This window comes from Mytilus edulis, chromosome 9, assembly GCF_963676685.1.
Source record: "Mytilus edulis chromosome 9, xbMytEdul2.2, whole genome shotgun sequence".
Classification (NCBI taxonomy): Eukaryota; Metazoa; Mollusca; class Bivalvia; order Mytilida; family Mytilidae; genus Mytilus; species Mytilus edulis.
Genome location: NC_092352.1, coordinates 21,690,495 through 21,711,297, shown reverse-complemented (window position 1 = coordinate 21,711,297; position 20,803 = coordinate 21,690,495). Strand labels below are relative to the sequence as shown.

The following is a 20,803-nucleotide window of genomic DNA, read 5'->3' as shown; positions in this document are numbered from 1 at the left end:
TAGAAAATAGGGGGAAAATGCAGTTTTTGACTTGTATCTCTGAAACTAGAGCAAAAGTACAAATGTGCATGATGTATAACAATTGCATTATTTCATGCATCAATTGTAAATAAAACTATAATGTGAGCGACACAGGCTCCTTGGAGCATCTAGTTTAAATTTCAATAGTTTTAATTATAAATGTTTGTTTTGTATTTAGGTATCAACATAAAGAATTTCATGTCTTTTCCTTGATGTAGTGTTAAAAAAATTAAAATTGGAACATGGATTTGTAGAAAATATGCTTTTAAATCACATGTATCAAAGCATAAAAATATAGTATATACCAATACACATAATTAACAGCGCCTGGTGATGTTTGATAGCCTATCAAACATCACCAGGCGCTGTTAATTATGTGTATTGGTATATACTATATTTTTATGCTTTTACATTTTTTCTCACTGATACACATAGTTAATATGGCTTCTACTAACGAAAGCTCCATGGAGCTAATGTGTTTAGAGACTACTTATGTCAGTACACCTTTCCTATATTGCCACATGTATCAAAGCTAAATAAAAGAGGGAAGCATGAAGTTTCTATTTTAATTTTTTATACACATGTATAACAATTTTGAAGAATAAACTCATTTAAAATCACCTCAAATTAGAATAACCCCCAAAAATATAACATAATTATCAAAATTTCACTGTAAAAAAGTGAATTGACACCTTTATCTAAGTCAAAGAATCTAACAGTTTGAGTAATTAATACAGGAAGAATCTTTATTTAGCATTTGTTTGTGGACGATCTATCCCTTGATAACACTAACTTAGCATTTGGCAGGTGTTTGACATCAACTTGACCAACATATGGAATTCAATAATTAGATATAGGCAAAGTTCCTGTTTATCCAGACAATCTAAGAAAAGAAATGACTTACATTATTTAACATGATTAACACTTGTGAATTTTTTTTAATTCATTTCTAAAAAAAAAAATTTTGTTAAATTCATATAGAAATAGATCATCCCTTTCTAACTCTCCCACATAGATGACTTATTTGTTGTGCACGTGGAAAATATTGAAAATCTATTTGAGGAAAACCTGACTATTTGAATGATTTTTTTATGCCCCTGCTGTAGGCATATGGCAGGTGTTTGACATTACATATTTGACCAACATATTGCATTCAATATTTAGATATAGGAAAAGTTCCTTGTTTATTCAGACAATCTAAGATAAGAAATAAACAAGAATGACTAGAGGTACTTTAATAAGGTAGCACAATACAAAGATTTTTTTACTTCAAATCTCCAACCTTTAAAATGCTGTTACTTTTCTAAGACTGCATATACATTAATAAAATAGGTATAAATAGATAGATAAAAGATTAATCTTTTAAATGAATGCAATATTTTTGTTATGCAATCATTATGTAATCAATTATTATGCAATTAATGGCAAAATCTTGGTCAGTTCACATGAATGAATTTAGCTCTTTCATCTCTATAACTATACAGGAAATTTTAACGAAATCTTAATCAACACAGCAGAAGCTACAAAAGGGTGTCGCAAATTATCTCTGTCATATTCCATTCTCTCATAAATCTCTAATTAATTTAAACAACCTTACCACATAAAATTAGACACTCTTTTGTAGATAATGGCTTTAGGAACAACATATTATAAAATCAACCATCTCTGGCTATCCATGAAGAAGCTAATTTCAATTGAAAGTGGAAATTTCCTTTAAAATTTTATAGACGCAATTAACATTATAATTTATTACATATTTGTTGTAGAATACTAACATTTCATTAATTTGAAAGAGTAATCTGTAAGCTATCCATAAATACCACTTTTATAAATTTTCAAGCAGTATAAAGAAAGTTACAGCATTTTAAACTGGGGAATTGGAGGTATAAAATCTTTGTGCTACCTTAATCAGTATTTAACATGATTAAGGCTAAATTTTTTGAATTCATTTATAAGGAGAAATGTTACACCTAATCAAACATTATGTAAATTTATTCAGAATTAATACCAAGGTCATTCCGTTATAACTCCCTGTGGACTTATTTGATGTGCAAATGGAAAATATTGAAAACTTATTTATTTGGGTTTTTTATATTCTGACCTGTTTATTTTAGAAGATACAATTTTACAATACTTCTCTAATTACAACTATAATGAAAATAAAAGGACACTTACTTTGAGGTTAGCAATGCATGGCTAAAGGATGTTAGTTAGTTCACACTGAAATATCAGTTAAAAAAACCTGAGTCTTAGCCATGCATGGCTAACCCTCTATAAAGTTGGGTTAGTTTTTATTATACATTTCTTGTCAATTTCAAATTTAAAGTGATATTTGAAAAAGTCAAATAACACATCAAATGAATGGATAACAACTGTCATATCACTGACTTGAATATTTATTTTACAGATGGATGACCCATTGGTATAATATTTTTGATAAATGTTGGAATAATTACATGCCTACCCCATTAGAAGGAGATGACTTCCAGCCAAACTCTTACACATTTTTGTTTGATGAACAACTTCCAGCACAGTATTATTCTACAGTCTGGGGCGAGGTAAGCTGACATATAATTAAACACTCAATACTGTTGTGTATTATTCTACAGTCTGGGGTGAGGTAAGCTGACATATAATTAAACACTTGATACTGTTGTGTATTATTCTACAGTCTGGGGCGAGGTAAGCTGACATATAATTAAACACTCAATACTGTTGTGTATTATTCTACAGTCTGGGGCGAGGTAACCTGGCATATAATTAAACACTCAATACTGTTGTGCATTGTTCTACAGTCTGGGGCGAGGTAAGCTGACATATAATTAAACACTCAATACTGTTGTGTATTATTCTACAGTCTGGGACGAGGTAAGCTGACATATAATTAAACACTCAATACTGTTGTGTATTATTCTACAGTCTGGGGCGAGGTAAGCTGACATATAATTAAACACTCAATACTGTTGTGTATTATTCTACAGTCTGGGGCGAGGTAAGCTGGCATATAATTAAACACTCAATACTGTTGTGTATTATTCTACAGTCTGGGGTGAGGTAAGCTGACATATAATTAAACACTCAATACTGTTGTGTATTATTCTACAGTCTGGGGCAAGGTAAGCTGACATATAATTAAACACTCAATACTGTTGTGTATTATTCTACAGTCTGGGGCGAGGTAAGCTGACATATAATTAAACACTCAATACTGTTGTGTATTATTCTACAGTCTGGGGCGAGGTAAGCTGACATATCATTAAACACTTGATACTGTTGTATATTATTCTACAGTTTGGGGCGAGGTAAGCTGACATATAATTAAACACTCAATACTGTTGTGTATTATTCTACAGTCTGGGGTGAGGTAAGCTGGCATATAATTAAACACTCAATACTGTTGTGTATTATTCTACAGTCTAGGGCGAGGTAAGATGACATATAATTAAACACTCAATACTGTTGTGTATTATTCTACGGTCTGGGGCAAGGTAAGATGACATACAATTAAACACTCAATACTGTTGTGTATTATTCTACAGTCTGGGGCGAGGTAAGATGACATATAATTAAACACTCAATACTGTTGTGTATTATTCTACAGTCTGGGGCGAGGTAACCTGGCATATAATTAAACACTCAATACTGTTGTGTATTATTCTACAGTCTAGGGCGAGGTAAGATGACATATAATTAAACACTCAATACTGTTGTGTATTATTCTACGGTCTGGGGCAAGGTAAGATGACATACAATTAAACACTCAATACTGTTGTGTATTATTCTACAGTCTGGGGCGAGGTAAGCTGGCATATAATTAAACACTCAATACTGTTGTGTATTATTCTACAGTCTGGGGCAAGGTAAGATGACATATAATTAAACACTTAATACTGTTGTGTATTATTCTACAGTCTGGGGCAAGGTAAGCTGACATATAATTAAACACTCAATACTGTTGTGTATTATTCTACAGTCTGGGGCGAGGTAACCTGACATATAATTAAACACTCAATACTGTTGTGTAAACACTTGATACTGTTGTGTATTATTCTACAGTCTGGGGCGAGGTAAGATGACATATAATTAAACACTCAATACTGTTGTGAATTATTCTACAGTCTGGGACGAGGTAAGCTGACATATAATTAAACACTCAATACTGTTGTGTATTATTCTACAGTCTGGGGCAAGGTAAGATAACATATAATTAAACTCTCAATACTGTTGTGTATTATTCTACAGTCTGGGGCGAGGTAAGCTGACATATAATTCAACACTCAATACTGTTGTGTATTATTCTACAGTCTGGGGCGAGGTAAGCTGACATATAATTAAACACTCAATACTGTTGTGTATTATTCTACAGTCTGGGGCGAGGTAAGCTGACATATAATTAAAAACTCAATACTGTTGTGTATTATTCTACAGTCTGGGGCAAGGTAAGCTGACATATAATTAAACACTCAATACTGTTGTGTATTATTCTACAGTCTGGGGCGAGGTAAGCTGACATATAATTAAACACTCAATGCTGTTGTGTATTATTCTACAGTCTTGGGCGAGGTGAGCTGACATATAATTAAACACTCAATACCGTTGTGTATTATTCTACAGTCTGGGGCGAGGTAAGCTGACATATAATTAAACACTCAATACTGTTGTGAATTATTCTACAGTCTGGGGCGAGGTAAGCTGACATAATTAAACACTTGATACTGTTGTGTATTATTCTACAGTCTGGGGCGAGGTAAGCTGACATATAATTAAACACTCAATACTGTTGTGTATTATTCTACAGTCTGGGGCGAGGTAACCTGGCATATAATTAAACACTCAATACTGTTGTGCATTGTTCTACAGTCTGGGGCAAGGTAAGCTGACATATAATTAAACACTCAATACTGTTGTGTATTATTCTACAGTCTGGGGCAAGGTAAGATAACATATAATTAAACATTCAATACTGTTGTGAATTATTCTACAGTCTGGGGCAAGGTAAGTTGACATATAATTAAACACTCAATACTGTTGTGTATTATTCTACAGTCTGGGGCAAGGTAAGATGACATATAATTAAACTCTCAATACTGTTGTGTATTATTCTACAGTCTGGGGCGAGGTAAGCTGACATATAATTAAACACTCAATACTGTTGTGTATTATTCTACAGTCTGGGGCGAGGTAAGCTGACATATAATTAAACACTCAATACTGTTGTGTACTATTCTACAGTCTGGGGCGAGGTAAGCTGACATATAATTAAAAACTCAATACTGTTGTGTATTATTCTACAGTCTGGGGCAAGGTAAGCTGACATATAATTAAACACTCAATACTGTTGTGTATTATTCTACAGTCTGGGGCGAGGTAAGCTGACATATCATTAAACACTTGATACTGTTGTGTATTATTCTACAGTCTGGGGCAAGGTAAGACGACATATAATTAAACACTCAATACTGTTGTGTATTATTCTACAGTCTGGGCAAGGTAAGCTGACATATAATTAAACACTCAATACTGTTGTGTATTATTCTACAGTCTGGGGCGAGGTAAACTGGCATATAATTAAATACTCAATACTGTTGTGTATTATTCTACAGTCTGGGGCGAGGTAAGCTGACATATAATTAAACACTCAATACTGTTGTGTATTATTCTACAGTCTGGGGCGAGGTAAGCTGGCATATAATTAAACACTCAATACTTTTGTGTATTATTCTACAGTCTGGGGCGAGGTAAGCTGGCATATAATTAAACACTCAATGCTGTTGTGTATTATTCTACAGTCTGGGGCGAGGTAAGCTGACATATAATTAAACACTCAATACTGTTGAGTATTATTCTACAGTCTGGGGCGAGGTAAGCTGACATATAATTAAACACTTAATACTGTTGTGTATTATTCTACAGTCTGGGGCAAGGTAAGCTGACATATAATTAAACACTCAATACTGTTGTGTATTATTCTACAGTCTGGGGCAAGGTAAGCTGACATATAATTAAACACTCAATACTGTTGTGTATTATTCTATGGTCTGGGGCAAGATAAGCTGACATACAATTAAACACTCAATACTGTTTTGTATTATTTTACAGTCTGGGGCGAGGTAAGATGACATACAATTAAACACTCAATACTGTTGTGTATTATTCTACAGTCTGGGGCGAGGTAAGCTGACATACAATTAAACACTCAATACTGTTGTGTATTATTCTACAGTCTGGGGCGAGGTAAGCTGACATATAATTAAACACTCAATACTGTTGTGTATTATTCTACAGTCTGGGGTAAGGTAAGCTGACATACAATTAAACACTCAATACTGTTATGTATTATTCTACAGTCTGGGGCGAGGTAAGCTGACATATAATTAAACACTCAATACTGTTGTGTATTATTCTACAGTCTGGGGCGAGGTAAGATGACATATAATTAAACACTCAATACTGTTGTGTATTATTCTACAGTCTGGGGTGAGGTAAGCTGACATATAATTAAACACTTAATACTGTTGTGTATTATTCTGCGGTCTGGGGCAAGGTAAGCTGACAAACAATTAAACACTCAATACTGTTGTGTATTATTCTACAGTCTGGGGCGAGGTTAAATGACATATAATTAAACACTCAATACTGTTGTGTATTATTCTACAGTCTGGGGTAAGGTAAGATGACATATAATTAAACACTCAATACTGTTGTGTATTATTCTACAGTCTGGGGCAAGGTAAGCTGACATATAATTAAACACTTGATACTGTTGTGTATTATTCTACAGTCTGGGGTGAGGTAAGCTGGCATATAATTAAACACTCAATACTTTTGTGTATTATTATACAGTCTGGGGCGAGGTAAGCTGACATATAATTAAACACTTGATACTGTTGTGTATTATTCTACAGTCTGGGGCAAGGTAAGATAACATATTTTTAAACACTCAATACTATTGTATTACAGTTATATACAGTATGAGTTCATTAAATTGAAGAACATGAGTTTTGATGAAATTACTGTTTTGAGTTAAAACAATATTGTCAGTAAAAAATGATATAAATTTTCAGTAATTCCTTTGATTTTTACCTTTTAACACAATACTGCAATTATAAAGCTATATATTTTGAGAATTTTTTGGGTTACAATGACGTCTTTCAAGACAGAATTTAGTCTCAACTTCTTTACTATTTTTTGTTAGATGTTGGCAGCTGATATATTTGAAGCATTCAATGAAGTTGGATTTGAAGATGATGTAAAATTAGGTTTAGTTGGCAAAAGGTAAATATATGGGTTAATGATACTTTTTTTTTCACAAATGTTTTCTTCAGACATAACCTGAGATACATCTCAACAAGAAAACACACAGCAGTTATATGTCTTATTGTTTTATCCTTGCCTCATCGAAGGGTGGTATTTTGTGATTCACATGTCTATTTGTGTCCGTTCAAATCACAAAATAGTAAAGCTCTTCTTAAATTATCATCAGAAAATCAAACTTGTGACAACCAAACGAATGAATGGACAGACACTAATCATTTGTTTGGGTGTTATACAAGCTTGGTTTCCTAATTAAAATTTAAGTAGGGCTTTACATTTTTTTTTTTTAATTTGAACAAAATTTCATGGATTATTAAAAAAAACAGGTCTAGTTCAATTGTGATGGTTTTAATATATAGCAATCTAAAGTTATGCTCACTAGTTATCATGTAAAATTAGATTTTTCAATATAAAAACGATTATAAGATTGCTTGACCAAATCTTTTGAAATTTGAACATCATGTAAGGGATCAAAAATACAGGCCAAGATAGAGTTTGACATTAACCATTGAAGAATTATTTCCTTTAGTTATCTCTAAATCAAATTGAAATATGGTTCTGGCATTTACACACAGTTAAAGAGTTTTTCTTCCAGCAGGGGTATCTGTAATGACATGATCACCAGGTTCTTAATGATAAGAATCAGTTTAAAGAAGTTTTCTAAATTGGCTTTGATATAATGCTGCGTTGTATAATTTTTCAAGAATTTTGATGATACATTGCATTATCTTTCAGATTTAGAGAAACATTTTTATCACTTGGAGGGAGTGTGGCAGGAAGGGATGTTTTCAGGAAATTCCGTGGCCGAGATCCATCCATACAACCAATACTGGAACAATTCAAAAAGGGTCAACTTGTGGAGCAGGAGAGTGCAACTAACTAAGACTTAGATTTCTAAAAGTTGTTCCAACACTGTGATCTAAAACAGGATGTTTCAAGAGGCAATTTGACAGAAATGATGTTCTACATTGTCATTATTCTTAAAAAACAAACATGAAATCATGTTATAAAAATTTTCAGATGAAAATATTGTTACTGTAAATGTGTGTAAATAATGTGATTACTATATAGAAACAGTTATTTATTTCAATAAGTGAAACTTATGTTTAATATACAACTTTCCATTATATGCACAAAGACTGTTCAACTGTCTTGATGTAAGGGGGGATTTTCCCTTAGCGGTGTAGATCTGCAACTCTTTTCCCCAAAAATCTTCAATTATAATTGTGGTTAGTCATACTAAAATGTGTATGACTTGCCAGTATTTTTACTCTGAAGATTTTTGTGAAAAGAATCACCTGCTCTTGAAATCCCTTATTCGATGAACTGAATAATGAAAAATGCATACTTAGGAGTTAAATGGCTTTTAAGAACATATTTTTTCCAACAAAAACAAAGTATACTGTAATTTTAGAAATTGTTACAACATTAGTGATAATTATTGCCATGTTGAACCATTGGGAAAAATATGGACAAATAATTTGAGGATACAAAAAAATGTATATTGCAAACAAATATTACTATCTTAATTGAAATGCAGGGTTGTTTTTTCATTTTTGAAACCTTTTTGTGCAATTTTGTCAATAATAAAATCATTGAACAAAATTTCATAATTTACAGTATTAAAAAATAACTCTTTTGACATGTTTTAGAGATGCTATAGGTTTTCTTGATCTTTTAATCACCCATGGAGATTTTCAAAGGTTAGGCAGGTATGTCAGTACAATACAAAAGATGTAAGCTTTTGATATAATACATGTATTTATTGTGGACATCCAAGCTGTATAAACCTTCTGAATAAAATATCAAAATTTTGATAATATTTTAACTTATGTTCATGACTTTAAAGATAATGTTTATATTGTTTGTATGCTGTACAAAAATTGTTAAGATATGCAGAATACAAAATTGTATAATATTTGTATAGTATGTATTAAATATGTTTTATAACTACTTTGTCTTGACCATTTAATAGTTGTATTCTTGTTACCCTCATTTTTGGTTGTAGGTTCTGTGTGCTTCGATATTTCTGATAAACATAAGTGTCCTTATATTTTGGGTTGAATATGTCTAGAAAATCTTTCAAAAGGGTTAATTTTTGGAAAGATTAGAACTTGTTCTAAATCTTTACTTAGGCACCGGCCTCCCTAACAACAGGACAGGTTAGCTACTGTTACTAAATGTATTCACACTGAAATATAGTTCCCTATGGTTCTCATGTATGTCCACATACTACACATATAAACTGAAAAAAACTGGGTAAATTATTGGAGCAGTTCATTCAAAAATGTATGTCATTAAGGTTTGTTGATGTGCAGGCTTTTTAAAAAAACATTTTGATTAGGTAACTGGGTATTGATTCAACTAGTATGATTGACAACTGTCATTATCAGTAAACAATCAGAGACAAGGTGGACCTTAAATTACAATGCCCCACCTCCTAAACTGCCAATTAAATTGACCACATTACCTATCAACCTCAGTCTTACATAATAAAACAGAACACATATACATATAATTCTTAATACACAAGTATTTGACCTCATAATTGAATACACAAATGTGTATATTAGATGTTTGGTATTTATAAGGATGATAGATTTATTTATTGCTAATTACTTTTGATCTACATTACATAAAGTGATTCTGTAAATTATATCTGAAAGATAAATGATTAATGGATTAACAAGATCTTAAAAAAAAATGAAATATAAATATAAATATGAGTAAATGAAAGGTATTTAAGTAAGGCCTATAATTTACTTGATAAATTTCCAATAATCACCTGTAATTAATCAACAATTAAATTATTTCTTTTTTTTTTATCAGGAATTGGCTTGAAAATTTAAAACTTTTAATTATAACAAACCATTGTTAATTAGTTTATTTTCCATCAATCATTAAGTCTATTTTAGAAGTGAATATATATTTTTGCAATCAAGAAAGAATCCACATTTCAATAAGATAAGTTTTTCAATGCCCTGTGTTGAAAAATACTTTAAAAATTGATCAATAGACATTCTAAAACTTTTAATCTTCAATGCCATATAACCTCTGTTTCAACTTACAAAATACCCCAAAACAACATTTTTCAATTTTTTGTTGTTGACACTTTAAAGTTTTAAGCTGTTGGTCCAGATTTATGTCTTACAAGGATAGTTGGTAACATTTACTAGAAGAATTTTTGCATTTTTTATTTTTTGAAACATGTTCAGAACCGGCAACATAATTTTGATAAGATATAAACTTCAGTTTAAATAAAATAGTGCAAATTAAGAGACCCATATTATTTAATTTGAGCTCATTTTATCCTCATACTGGAAAAGCAAGTTTCCTTCTAAAGACCTGCTGTAAATGCAATTTTCAGCAATAGTGCTTTATTAATATTCATTTTCCCCCACCATACCTTAATATGAAATAATTCAAACTACTCTTCTAATCTTTCCATGAGTGATATCCATCACTTTGATTTTGAAAGTTTTAACAAGAAGATATTCAATACTTGATATGTAGATAATTTGTTTGGGTCTAGTGTGAGCTTGAACATTATTTCAAGATTTCTTGAATTTGTAAAATTTGCAGGAATTTTTTGTAAAGTTTTCATGTTTGTTTGGTCATATACAAAGTAGAGTTCGCATATACATGTAGGCATCACTTACTGGTTTGTCATTGTATTACACCTTATTATACTCATAACACTGAACAGAAACGATCCACACTTTAAAACATGTTTTAAATGAAGATGACTATGGTACGATTATTTCATTTTAAACATTTAGTTTTTTCCATAGTAGAAAAGGAGCTTAGCTATTAATCAGAGAGGTGTAGTTAAACCAAGCAGTAGTTTTCATTTGGTTTATATACCAAATAGATTCTTATAAACTCTCATCTGAAATTATTAGTTCATGTCTAGGAATGAAAGTAGACTTTGAGTGTATATCATTTAGGTAGAAACTAGACATAAAACAAAACAAATACATCTGGACGTCAATATCACAATCTTCACTTCAATAATAGATATATCCATTAAAAGTCCCCTAAGTTGATTCTTAGGTTTCATCCCTATTTTATCTTAAAAGTGCTAGAAAATTTTAAAATTATCTGTCAAAGTGGTTGGTTCACCATTCTGGTTGCTACATATGTATAATATTTGTTTGCAAGATGACTGATCAATGTCTACAAAATGAAAGACATAGGTAGTCGTTGCTCTGTCTTTAGTTTTCTGTGTTTTTTAATGCCAAAACGAAACCATTCTGTTCATTAGCTTATGAACAATGAATACCACAAATAAGATTCACTATGTTATCACCAATACATATAAAAAGTACATGCACACACATACTATGAACATTTTAATGTCAAGGTGATATCTTTGATCAAGGTGATATATTTGATCCTTTTAAAAGCAAAGATTTCATTATCCAATGTAACACATTTCTTTATTTCAGTTCTGACATTTAAAAACACTTGTAGACTTCCCATCAAAACAAATTTATTTCCCCATATGATTTTATATGGATCATTGTGTTGAAATTAACTCATAGTGATGAAGATGAAGGTGTTCCGAAGATCGTTTATACTATTTATATGAACAAGACCTAACTGGATCTAAAAAGAAACTAATTGGATACCAGAATTATTAATCCTTTTTTATGGCCCACCTACTATAGTAGAGGGGCATTATGTTTTCTGGTCTGTGGGTCCATTCGTTAGTAATCTGTCAGTTCGTCGGTCGGTCACGCTTCAGGTAAAAGTTGTTGATCAAGGGGATCACATTCTTGTTTTAAATATGAATTTTCATACTAAAAGATTCAAATATTTCTGCTTTGAATAGAACGTGAAGAAGTTAAATATTTATTTTTGGAAAAAGTCAGACATTTTAAGTGTGTATACTACTGTTGCCTTTATTTAGTTGTACACGAATGTCCTCTAAATATCTCCAGGTAAATGTGAGTTATAGCGAACCAAATTATACCTTTCCATAGATTCACCTGATAGTTACCTGTCCATTTAGGCTTTTGGCAGTTGTATTGTCCCATCTAACAAATACAATAGGTATTGTTCTCTGTTTAGTTTCTTCACTGCGACATTTGAATTTCTTCTAAGAGAAATCTATCACTCATTGATTAATCTACTTGAGTAAAAAGTTTATCTGCTAAATAGATAGAAATAACAGGTTTACCATTATAAAAAATTGCATGTGAGTTTATATTTATGTGTGTTCAATCTGTTGAATGTTAACACTTATGCAAACATAAATAGAAGTTGATTTCTGACAAAATTTTCAACATTATTCATACATTTGATTTCAAAAAACATTTGACATAAAAACCCTAAAAATGATGATATTTATATTAAGGCCTTCTTAAAAGTATGCTATAACTTAATAAAAACTAAAAAAAAATGAAATTTCAATAGGAACAATACTTATGTTTTTAAAAATGAACATTTTATGATTAAATTAGTGTTTATTTTGAACAGATTGGGGAAAAAATATTATTAAAATTGAATAAACACAAAATCACTTATGATTCCTAATGGTAGACATGTTATTTCTATCTATTTAGCAGATAAAATTTTTACTCAGGTAGATTAATCAATGAGTGATAGATTTCTCTTAAAAGAAATTCAAAGGTCTGAGCATGGAAGTAATATTTCTCAATATTACTTCCATGGTCTGAGTGAATAAACTACACAGAGAATAATACCTATTGTATTTGTTCAATGGGACAAAAAAAAACTGCCTAAAGTTTAAATGGACAGGTAACTATCAGGTGAATCTATGGAAAGGTAACAATTTGGTTCGCAATAAGTTTCAAAACATAAAATAACCAAAATACCGAATGCCAAGGAAAATTAAAAACAGTAATATCTTGTTGACTGCTCTATGGTCGAGTTGTTGTCCCTTTGACATATTCCCCATCTCGATTCTCAATTTTACATTTATGTCTCTGTTGCACTGAAGTGTTTCTGTCATTCCTCTTTTTTCCTCTTAGCGTTGGAAAGTAGTATACCACTGCCTTTATTTTCGTTTATAATTTTCCTTGGATTTCGGGGTTTTTTTTAAATTCTTTTATGAATCTTCATTCACATTTACCTGCATATATTAAGAGGACATGTGTGTACTACTAAAACACTCTCATATTCTTAGGTCGAGTAAAGGTTAAAATGCCTGACATTAGAATTTTTTTTTTTGATACTACACATTCTATTTAGACTAGAAATATTTGATAAATTTGTGGATTGGATTTTTTTTTGGTATGAAAATTCATATTTAAAAAACAATCCACCTCCAACTAAGACGGACTTCAAACATTTAAAAAGGCGGAGGGGTTGTCGATAGGCTTTTTGTTTTATTTTGAAAGACGAGAAAAAAAGGGTAGGAAAACCTGTGATAACTTTACCAATAATATAAGGAATATGCTTGTTGTCATGTAATTATTATGCATATTGACATTCCTCAGTATCAAAGTTCATTGCTACATTGAGAACGCATTACAACATAATGTAGACTAAAGAGGAAGTTATGGTAAAAAACATGGAAATATGATATCCAAACGGACTGTGTTTTTGTTGTTTTTAATTGCACAATAAAGTCCGTCAAATGTCAAAGCACCCGTTGACTATATTGTTAACCTTTTGACGACTGGTCCCCATGTACTGGTACAGTCAGTAAAAAGACATCTTCTTCTTCCAGGTAAGGAACCGGATTCAATACTGAATGTTCATGGTTCCGCGCGAAAACTTTACGCAGTGTCGGGCAACACAGAAAGCTTTCTCTTGGCTATTTACAAATACATTTAAAACGTTCGCAAAAATATACAATTAAAATTATTTACTACCGGGTTTTCCTACTTCCTTTCAGAGCATACCTTCAGGGCAGCCCTGAATCCCTCAACGGTGTTGGTCGCTGTAACTGTTGTTGGTAGGTTGTTCCAGTCCCTAATTGTCCTCGGGAAGAAAGATTGGCCGTAAGTGTCAGTACTTGTTCTTTCTTGGAAGAAGCGGTTTTTACCTCTGGTCCGGTTATCATTCGGTGTCAAATATTGATGACGGTCTATATCTATAAGATCATGCTGGATCTTAAATAGCATGCATAATCTATTTGTTTTCCTCCGTTCTTCGAGACTTCCCATTTAAGATTTTTAACCATATTTGTGACACAGCCAGATGTTCGGTCTGTGTAGTTGTTATTAACAAATCGTGCAGCTCTTTTCTGTACCTGTTCAATTGCCTTGATTTTATTTTGGGCGGTTGGGTCCCATATTGTGCTTGCGTATTCCACTGCAGGTCTTACCATGGATACATACGCAGCTGCCTTTACAGGTTTTGTACAGCCTTTGAGGTTTCTACGTATAAATCCTAACGTTCTGTTTCCTTTGCCTACTGTATTGTCTATGTGTTTATCCCATGTTAGGTTGTTGCTGATGGTTACTCCAAGATATTTACTTGCTTCCTCTGTGTCTAGAGTATGACCGTGTACCTGGTACGATGTTTGTACCACTGGTCTATTTTTGGGGAATATTCTGATGACAAGGCATTTTTTGGCATTAAAACTCATCTGCCATTTGTTTTCCCAGTCTTCCAATGCTGTTTAGTCCTTTTGAAGTAGTTCACTGTCAGCTTAGTTGGTGATGGTACGAAAGAGTAGGCTGTCATCCGCGAAGAATTGGTCTCTGATGTAGATGCTGTTTCTGGCATGTCGTTAATGTAGGCCAGGAACAGTAATGGACCAAGGACTGTGCCTTGGGGTACACCAGAGAGTACTGGTACTTGTGAGGAGACAGCACCCTCTAATATCACGCTCTGCTTTCTGTTATGTAGGAAGGAGCGAATCCATTTATTGGTTTTGGGGTTGACACCATAGTATTCCAACTTGTGTAGGAGGCGTTGATGTGGTACCTTGTCAAATGCTTTTGCAAAATCTAGCAGGATGATGTCTACTTGGCCGCTGTTTTTTAATTTTGATGCAATGTCGTTGATAATTACGATTAGTTGGGATTCGCATGATTGCCTTTTGCGGAATCCGTTGTGCATCAGTTGGTATTTTATTTTTGTCAAAGTGGTCCATGATGTTGCTATGTACAATATGTTCTAAGACCTTACACGTGATGGAAGTTAGAGATACTGGTCTGTAGTTAGATGCTAGGTGCCTTTCGTCTTTTTTAAAAAGTGGAACTACATTGGCATCTCTCCAATCTTGCGGGACTTCACCAGTGTTCAATGATGTTTGGTATAGGTCTGTGAGTATCGGAGCAAGTTGTTCTGCTGCTGCTTTCAGTATAAAGGCTGGTATTGAGTAGGGACCAGTAGCTTTATGCGATGTCAGGTTTTTTTAACAATTTGTGGACTCCGTTGGTACTAATTTTTATGTCCTTCATGGTGTAGTATGGACTTTTTCCTTTATCTGGAAAGTTATTTAGGTTTTCTTTAGTAAATACTGACTGGAATTGGTCGTTTAAAATGTCAGCTTTGCTCTTGTTGGCACTTTGCAGAAATCCCATTTTTGTTTTTTAACGGTACCACTCCTGTCCATTCTTGACCTTTGCTTTTGATATAAGACCAGAACTTCTTTGCATTATCTCTATAGTCTGAACTGACCGCTTCCATATATTTCTTGTTGGCTTGCCGGACCTCCCACTGAACTTCTTGTTGTAGTCTTTTATATCTATCTTTGTCTCTTTTCTTTTTAGTTTTTCTAGCCTTCTTGTGTGCTTTCTGCTTTTGGTTTATTTTGCGTCTAATGGTTGTATTGATCCATGGATGAGTGTTTCTTCCAAGGGTCATTTTTGTTGGTACTCTTTTCTCTATGGTAGTTTGTACAGCTGTTTTAAATGCCTGTCATAGAGACTCAACGCTTCTATCTTTGATGTTTTTGAAGGTAGTTATAAAGTTTTGTTTATATTGATGAGAACATCTAATAACCTTGTTTTTCCCCTATTATTAGAAAAAAAAATATATTTTGATAATTATTTAACATATTATTAGCACCCTTTTATATTATTACTTTTTGTTAACTGCTGTCATGTTTGATGCTCAAGGTGCAACTTAATCACAAGGAAGCTATTAAACCAAGAGTTCCAAATGGTGAAGTTGAAATCATCCCTTCGTAAATTTTACGGACGCCATCACGTGTTGGTTGACCGTTATGCAATAACCGTATCACAAATGATATCGGATATGTTCCTTACGTCGTAACTACAATCCCCTTCCCTTTCCTGAATGTGACCTACCGAATTAGACTATTTACCTGATTTGTTATCACATAAGCAACACGACGGGTGCCGCATGTGGAGCAGGATCTGCTTACCCTTCCGGAGCACCTGAGATCACCCCTAGTTTTTGGTGGGGTTCGTGTTGTTTATTCTTTGTTTTCTATGTTGTGTCATGTGTACTATTGTTTTTCTGTTTGTCTTTTTCATTTTTAGCCATGGCGTTGTCAGTTTGTTTTAGATTTATGAGTTTGACTGTCCCTTTGGTATCTTTCGTCCCTCTTTTAATAACATAAGCTAAATGTCAGAACTCTAACAGGCGTTCTAAAATAACCAATGTTCAAGTTAAAACATATACTTGTATATAAGTCAAGCAATGATTTACCCCTCATTACGAGATGTTTTTGTACACTGGTAAGAATTCCGCGTTAAATATTGTTACTTCTACTACAGATACCACTAATTGGGGATTGTTAGTCAAAGTGGATGTCACGAGCTCAGTAGTCTGTGCTTCTTTACTGAGATAATTTTTTGGCGTGTTGGCCGAATTCGAGGGTTGGTACATTTAAACATATCGAAACCCCAACTACATTCTTAACGTGCATGTCCCAAGGATGGAGCCCAAAGTTCAGTAGATGTCGTTGTTTTAGGTTTGTCATATTTGCTTTTCATAATACCGGTGCCATTTACAGCCGACGATTGTGTTTATTGTTTTTCTAATTGTTGAAAGCTGCGTGGTTACCTATATTTGTTTACATATATTTCATTTAAATCTCATTGTCTCATTGCCATTCTTACATCTATTCATTTTTATATTTATAGTGCAATGATGTTGGGAGGGCCCAAGTGGTATCTTCATTTTGTAATCAACACCTTCTTCAGTTTTAAACCAAGGTCCATGAAAATTTATTGTTGTTTGAATAAAATTGTAAAATACTTATATGTTGTAACTGAATACATTTATCATAAAAAAACACTATTTTTTGGAGGGGGGACATCTGGAGTGTTAATAAATAAATATCTTTTAGATATATATACTTAGCTTTATGAAACCTGTTGTTTAAAGCGTAGGTAGCGGTGAATACTTTTTTATTAAAAAAAATAAGGCTTATCATACAATATTCTACACACGAAATGATTGCGATATGACAGAACAGTACACATTTTGTAAACTGTAAAACCTTTACGGAACATTAAAGCTTTGGACTTTATATAAAAAAAAAATTTGTTTAAAAAAAAAATCGCCAGTGTAACGATGTTTCAATGTCAGGGCCATTTATAGCCATTGTATGTTATGGGGTTTTCTCAATGTTGAAAGCTATGTGGTTGTCTATAATACCGTATGGTATTAAATTAACTGAAAAAATGGAAAAAAAATCTCAACGGAACGACTATCATTAACTTCGTTATTGTAAAAACTAAATCGTCGATCGAATGTATTTCCTTGGTTTGCATTAACTAAAGCGACAGTAGTTCATTATGTTCAAATCTCATTGTTGTTTCAAATGACTTAATGAAAATCGCCCAGTAAGGTGCGTATTTAGTACCAATAGGAAAAACGACTCTTTGCTGAAATATCAATACTACAAACTCGTATTAGAAAAATTTCCAGAACGCACGATTTATGTAATCCCGAAATTCATCTACGTAGCAGATTTTTATGGAGTACTGTATTTAAATTGGGTCATCGTATTTCAGCTGGTAGTTTTATCATTTCTTGTTTTCATCAATTGTATTCCCGTATTGTGTTTTTTTTTCTTTCAAACTTTCTTCAACACTGGAATATGAATGGGTTTTAGTATTATAAGAAGTAATAGTGTTACTGAAAAGGAAAATAACAAAAATAGCTTCAAGGTAAAGTCCCTTATCCAATGGTAAAATTAAAAGCTGAAACGTAGCAAACAAATAGAAAACAACTGGCAAAGTCCTGTATTGGCACAGACATTTCCTTGTGTATAATATGTTGGATTAAACCTGGCTTATGAAATGGTCTGAGAACATTTATCAATAAAACATGAGGGGAAAACATCTGGAGTGCTAATAAATACATACATTGTAGTTATACATAGCGTTATGAAACCTTGTTTGGATTGTAGGTTGCAGAGAATACTTTTTTATCAAAATAATACAGGCCTATTAAACAATACTCTACACACGTATTGATTGCGATTTTACAGAATAGTATACATTTCGCACACTTGGACTTAAGACATAAAGTAATGTGAACTCAGGGGAAAGTTACGCCAATAAATCCTAACTGAACATTAAGGTTTGTTTAAATTTGTTTTTTATTTTGACAAAAAATGTTGCCAGTCCAACGATTATCACAACGCTTTGTCAACGAAACGACGACTAACAGCCGTTGACGAAGATCTAGCTGTTTGTACTTGGTGCAGGCGTTAAGTTCTATGTTATACATCCAGGTTGATTCCACTTTCGTTTAACTTCGTCTGTAAAGAAAAATTAACCTAGTGAAGCTCTTTGGTTTCATAAATTAAAGCGACAATAGTTTACCGATATTCAAAGCTCATTTTTATTTCAAATGAGTACAAAAGTAAAACACCCAGTATGGTGCGTATTTAGAACCTCTAGGAAAAAGGCTGTTTGCTGAAATATTAATACGACAAAAATGAAGAAAGACCAGTATTTTGATGAAATTTGTGGTGGGAATCAAAGTGGTTCTTTACAAATTAAGATGTGTTATTACCTTAAACAAGGAATTTGTATCATCGTTACCAATTTTGGTAGAACATACTCTGTTTAACAATCCTATGTAGTCGTTTTTTCCGTTGAGCAATCTTGAAAAGTCCATGGTTTTGATATTACTGCAAAATTTTAAACCCCCAGGTTTTGGTGAGGTTTGTGCTAGGTCTTAAGTTTTCTATGCTTTGTTTTGCATACTGTTGTTTGTCTTTTTTCAACTTTTTGTTTTTTAGTCATGGCAGTGTCAGTTTATTTTCCACTTATGAGTTTGAATGTTTGTTTGATTTCTTTCCCCTATCTTTCTTTTTTTTAACTCCAAGTACATTACAAAATCTACTCACTATGACTATTTAAGTACAACTTATACACGTTTCGATTAAATTGTGTTACTTATATCTGTATTAGGATTTTTTATAATGATGAATGATATATGTGAATGAACGTTAACGACAAACCCACATACACAAATGACCAAGATATATATGAAAGCTGGTGGGATAAAGGGAAACATCAATAATACAAACGACTAAATAGCAATTTTTTTAAATCAAGTATAGAATTTCATTCTGATCTTTTCAATGGTTTTGCCGTAAAACACGTATAAGTGAACCATGGTAAAGCAAACATCTAACTCCTTCAAAAATCTTAACACAATAGTCAGAGAAACTAATGAAATAATTTTTGAAAGACAATAAGACAAAAACTTTTAAATTTTAACCATAGAGTAATTTAAAAAAAAACGTTTAAATCACAAATACTTTAGACTTTTTGCGTCTGGTCTATCTTATTCTTGACAATACAGACAAACACCACAGTATATATAATCAAAATTCAAGTGTCGAGTCATTGCGGGATCGTTATGCGTTCGTATGTGTGCCGTCGCCACGAACGATGTGACATCGCGTTACCACGTATACTGTACTTATGATTCTTGCTTGTTTGAATGAATATTGAACCATACACTTGCTTGTATTTTATTGAGAACAAAAACCACCTTAACGAACACAACGCGAAGAACTAACACCTCAAAACCCAACATTGGTGCCGTGACTAATGGAGAGAGAGAATGGACATAAGTGAAATCGTCGAGAGCGGAGAACAGAGCAGCGGTGACGAAAGTTTTTTAACAAACTTGAGGACGCCATTGTTGATACGTCTTTAGACCCGGAGGAAATATATTCATTATTGGAAGCAGTTGAAAAGAAAAAGAACACTTTAGCCAATATCGATGAACATATTTTAAATACAGTGGACTCGGAGGGAGTTATACTGAGGAAATTATAGAAACAGATGAGTACTATTTAGAGTTAGAAAGTAAAATTAGAAAATACAAATAGTTCTTGAAAACCGTCGCCACCGCAACTTCTTCAATTCTAGATAACAATGCCAAAAAGTTTATACCACATTCAAACCCATTTACGCATTCCAGTCGGGAGCTATCACAAACAAGTTCAACCTCAAGCCAAAATCATCGCCTACCCAAGTTAACGCTACCAAATTTTAGCGGAGATATATTAGAATGGCAATATTTCTGGGATTCATTTGAATCGACA

At 32.8% G+C, this 20,803-nt stretch overlaps 1 protein-coding gene and 1 long non-coding RNA gene across 2 annotated transcripts in view; one reads left to right on the top strand and one right to left on the bottom strand.

Moving 5' to 3' along the window:
• The window catches only part of LOC139489665 (uncharacterized), a 79,723-nt gene extending 70,435 nt beyond the window's left edge, over positions 1-9,288 (top strand). Inside the window, exons 16-18 of the mRNA XM_071276315.1 lie at positions 2,429-2,579; positions 7,217-7,296; positions 8,071-9,288. Coding sequence (XP_071132416.1) covers positions 2,429-2,579; positions 7,217-7,296; positions 8,071-8,218 — 379 coding nt within the window. The 3' untranslated portion in view covers positions 8,219-9,288. The remainder of the gene's footprint in view (positions 1-2,428; positions 2,580-7,216; positions 7,297-8,070) is intronic.
• A 9,529-nt stretch (positions 9,289-18,817) lies between these two features.
• Positions 18,818-20,129, bottom strand: LOC139490272 (uncharacterized). The gene is made up of 2 exons (XR_011656257.1): positions 20,009-20,129; positions 18,818-18,997 (listed from the first exon to the last, which is right to left on the bottom strand). It is a non-coding gene; the product is annotated as an uncharacterized lncRNA (long non-coding RNA).
• Positions 20,130-20,803: the final 674 nt, after the last annotated feature.